Source organism: Equus quagga, chromosome 1, assembly GCF_021613505.1.
Source record: "Equus quagga isolate Etosha38 chromosome 1, UCLA_HA_Equagga_1.0, whole genome shotgun sequence".
In the NCBI taxonomy this organism is placed as follows: domain Eukaryota; kingdom Metazoa; phylum Chordata; class Mammalia; order Perissodactyla; family Equidae; genus Equus; species Equus quagga.
In genome coordinates, this window is record NC_060267.1 from 61,690,697 (window position 1) to 61,694,823 (window position 4,127).

The 4,127-nt window shown below is 52.6% G+C and overlaps 1 protein-coding gene across 1 annotated transcript; it reads left to right on the plus strand.

Moving 5' to 3' along the window:
- The first annotated feature begins 513 nt into the window (after positions 1-513).
- ALDH1B1 (aldehyde dehydrogenase 1 family member B1) lies at positions 514-3,609 on the plus strand. The gene is given in 5 exon segments (XM_046671904.1): positions 514-566; positions 2,045-2,087; positions 2,090-2,304; positions 2,306-3,362; positions 3,364-3,609. Coding segments are annotated over 5 exon segments (1,614 nt in total).
- The last annotated feature ends 518 nt before the right edge of the window (positions 3,610-4,127 follow it).

Genomic DNA, 4,127 nt, shown 5'->3' on the forward strand with positions numbered 1-4,127 from the left:
TTTTGAAATTTCTATTCTCTGCAACGTCCTCACTGTCTTGACCCAGTCTTCCATCTTCAGTTCAAGCGTAGAGAATGGAGGCCTTTGTTATGCCTAATGTGGAATAAACGCCCAGTGCAGCTCACATTCTTTTTTTTTTGCAGTCGTCTGTTCTGTTCATTATCTCAGAGCCTGAATAGTCACAGTAACTTCCTAGACATATAAGGCTCCAAAACACTGAAGGCTAGAAATAGCTTCTCTTCCTGCACCAGCCAGTGTAAACACATCCTGGGTGATATCCCTTTCTGACAACGACCTGACTATGGCTTGCGATGTCCCACCATTTCCTCTTCAATCCGTCTAGTTTAAACACAGTGGCTCCAGGCCCAACATGCATTATAAATGCCTGGATCTTTTATGCCAATTAAAAAGCTGAATCCAAAACATTTCTGAAAAATAGTCAACCCTCTGCAAGAATAATTTGTGCATTTTACCCTCAGCCTTGGTACATCCATCCTTCTCTCCAAGTCATAAATGTCGAGCATTGTGGAAGGTGAGTTAATTGCTGAGAAGATGGCCTACAAAACGTAATGCGTGGCGCGCTGTGTGAGTGATCTTCCTACGTGCCAGTAGAGGCTCCAGTGCAGACCCCATACGGGCCCCCAGAGTAGGAACAGCCTTGGCTTGGCATGAAAGATTTACCAGCCTTGGCCTGTGACCAGTCCCCTCCCCCCGCCTGATTAGCCCTTCAACCCCCACCCTATGGATTGGTAACCCCCTTGCTGCCACCTCCCCTTGGACCTCTCCCTCCTCGGACCCAGACCTGTCAGACCCGAGGCTGCTTCTGTGCCAGCATAGGGCAGAGCCCTGAGCAGAGTGGAGCCTGAGTGCACACCTGACAGGCCTGCTGGCTCAGCTTCCCCTCAAGGGACGGCTGTTCTGCAGCATTGATTTGTACAGCGCTGGGGGCCCGGTTGGGCCCGGCTTCCTGGGTGAGTTCTTTGCTGCTCTCCCTGCCCAGTGGTGGAGGGTGGGGAGTGCTGGGCGGTCGGTGGGGGCGGGGCACGTGAAGGTCGTCTTTGCTCTGGGTGGAGCAAGACTCAAGTGAGACAGCAAAGGTGGAGGCATTGATGTCCTGGCTGGAGAGTAACTGCTTCAATGCATCTGGGAACCTTATATACCATTTCAATTTCATTGAATAAATTCTATATACTGTTTAAATTATAGTTGTTGTTTTAATAAAGTCCACACTGTTTTCAGAGTTGTAGGCAAGGATAAACAGGCCCTTCTTTCCAGCTGCTGCTGGATTTGCTGCACTTATGGGAAGCCGAGGCCTGCACCTGGGGGGCTGGGCCAGGCTGCTTTCTGAGGGTGCTGCCAGCTCTGATGTCCTGGGTGGAGGGTCCAGGCCTTCTATATGCACGGCCCCATTCCACATAGCCCCATGAGGCGTTTCACTTGAGGAAACCAAGGCACAGAGGTGAAGTGAGGCAAGCCCCTCTCTGAGAACAACTCGGTCTCTGAGTGTCTTTGGTTTCTACTTCATTCGTAGGTCAATTAAACAGCCTTTGTGGGGATTTTGATGTTTGCTCAGTATATCATTTAGTAGCTATTGAGCAGCTGCCCCGTGGCAGGCATAATGCCAGTCATCAGGGACATGGTGATGAATGAAAGGGGGAAAAAATGGCTGCCCTCACGCTGCTGACATTGTACTGGGAGAGGCAGACAATAAACATGCAAGTGTGTAAATATACTGTTTGGTATGTCAGATGGGGGAAAATAAAGCATGGTACAGGGGCCAGAGTGCTGGGGGTGAGGAAAGTTGCAATTATTAAGGGTGGTCAGGGAAGGCCTTGCTGAGCAGGTGCCATCTGAGGGACGACCCAGAAGAGGTGAGGGAGTGAGCCGCGGACAGACAGGACATGGCCCAGTTGGACCAGAGACTTCTTCAGGGCCTTTGCAGCCCTTACAATCCATGTTTTAGAGGTAACCCCCCTTTATGACAGAATCTTGGGACCTCTGAGCCGGTGTGCTTTGGGGACCCCCTTGCCCTGTCGCTCTCCAGAGTGGTCAGCATGCCGCGCCTCCTGGTGCCCTGGCTGCTCTGCCCCTCAGCAGCACAGCCTCCCCGTTCTCCTCGGCGGCAGCCCTCCCAAGCCCCATCCTGCACCCAGCCATCCACCATAAACAGCTCTTCATCAACAGTGAGTGGCAAGATGCAGTCAGCAAGAAGACCTTCCCGACAATCAACCCCACCACGGGAGAGGTCATTGGCCACGTGGCTGAGGGCAACCGGGCTGACGTGGATCCGGCCATGAGAGCAGCCACGAGGCCTTCGCCTGGGGTCTCCATGGTGCCAGCTGGATGCCTCAGAGAGGGGCCGGCTGCTGAACCGCCTAGCGGACCTGGTAGAGTGGGGTCATGTCTACTTGGCTTCGCAGGAGACCTTGGACAATGGAAAGCCTTTCCAAGAGTCTTATATCTTGGACCTGGATGACATCATCAAGGTGTACCAGTACTTTGCTGGCTGGGCTGACAAGTGGCACAGCAAGAGCATCCCTATGGAGGGTGAGCACTTCTGCTTCACCCCGCATGAGCCTGTTGGCATCTGTGGCCAGATCATCCTGTGGAACTTCCCCTTGGTCATGCAGGGCTGGAAGCTGGCCCCAGCACTTGCCATGGCCAAGATAGTGGTCGTGAAGGTCGCAGAGCAGACCCTGCTTTCTGCCCTGTATTTGGCCTCCCTAATCAAAGAGTCAGGCTTTCCCCCTGGGGTGGTGAACATCAACACTGGCTATGGTCCAACAGCAGGAGCGGCCATCGCCCAGCACATGGATATTGACAAAGTTGCCTTCCCCAGCTCCACTGAGGTGGGCAACCTGACCCATAAGGCAGCCGGTGATTCCACCCTCAAAAGAGTTACCCTAGAGCTAGGTGGGAAGAGCCCCAGCATCGTGTTGGCTGATGCTGACATGGACCACGCTGTGGAGCAGTGCCATGAAGCCCTCTTCTTCAACATGGGCCAGTGCTGCTGCGCGGGTTCCTGAATCTTTGTTGAAGAATCCATCTATGATGAGTTTCCTGAGAGAACCGTGGAGAAAGCTAAGCATAGGAAAGTTGGGAACCCCTTTGAGGTAGACACCCAGCAGAGGCCCCAGGTGGATAAGGAGCAGTCTGAATGACTCCTGGGCTACAGCCAGATTGGCCAGAAGGAGGGGGCAAAGCTTCTCTGTGGTGGGGAGTGTTTGGGGGAGTGGGGTTTCTTTGTCAAGCCCACGGTTTTTGGTGGTGTGCAAGATGACATGAAAATTGCCAAGGAGGAGATCTTCGGGGCTGTGCAGCCCCTGTTCAAGTTCAAGAAGATTGAGGAGGTAACTGAGAGGGACCCACAGCACAAGGTATGGCTTGGCTGCTGCTGTGTTCACCCAGGACCTGGACAAGGCCATGTACTTTATGCAGGCACTCCAGGCTGGGACAGTGTGGGTAAACACCTACACCATTGTCACCTGCCACATGCCGTTCGGAGAGTTTAAGGAATCTGGCAATGGGAGGGAGCTGGGGGAGGTTGGGCTTAAGGCCTACATGGAGGCGAAGACAGTCACCATCAAGGTCCCTCAGAAGAACTCGTAAGAACGGCCACCATGGAGACCCAACTCCAGTCCAAAGATTCCACAATCATCTGCCAGTGGTTGTCAAACCTGTTTTCAGCCATGGACCCCTTTTATTTGTTCCAAATGAGCTCTTAGAGGGAACCTCAACAAATAAAGCAATTAAAATGAGAGCTGCCCTAGTTACAGCAGGGATGGGGCTGGGCTCAGGGTCCTATCCACCTATGCCTAACCCTAGCCCCCTTGGTGGCCCTGAGTTATTTCCATGAAACCTTAGGAGTCTCTGAAAGACAGATTAAAAACCACTGATCTGGACAATGGCTTTTAGTTTTTCCTGCCAACCCAAGCACTTCCCAATGGATTAACTGATGGCTTAGTGGATGAACTCCCCATGGACCATGGGATTGGAAGGCATTAGGAGTTTCGAACTAGGCCCCATAATCTTGGCCCCATTCTTCATTGACTTACCCTAAAATATCAAGGGTGCTTTTCCTTTTCCAAGTACCAGTTACTGGCTGGTTTGCTTTCTTGCCCTCCATT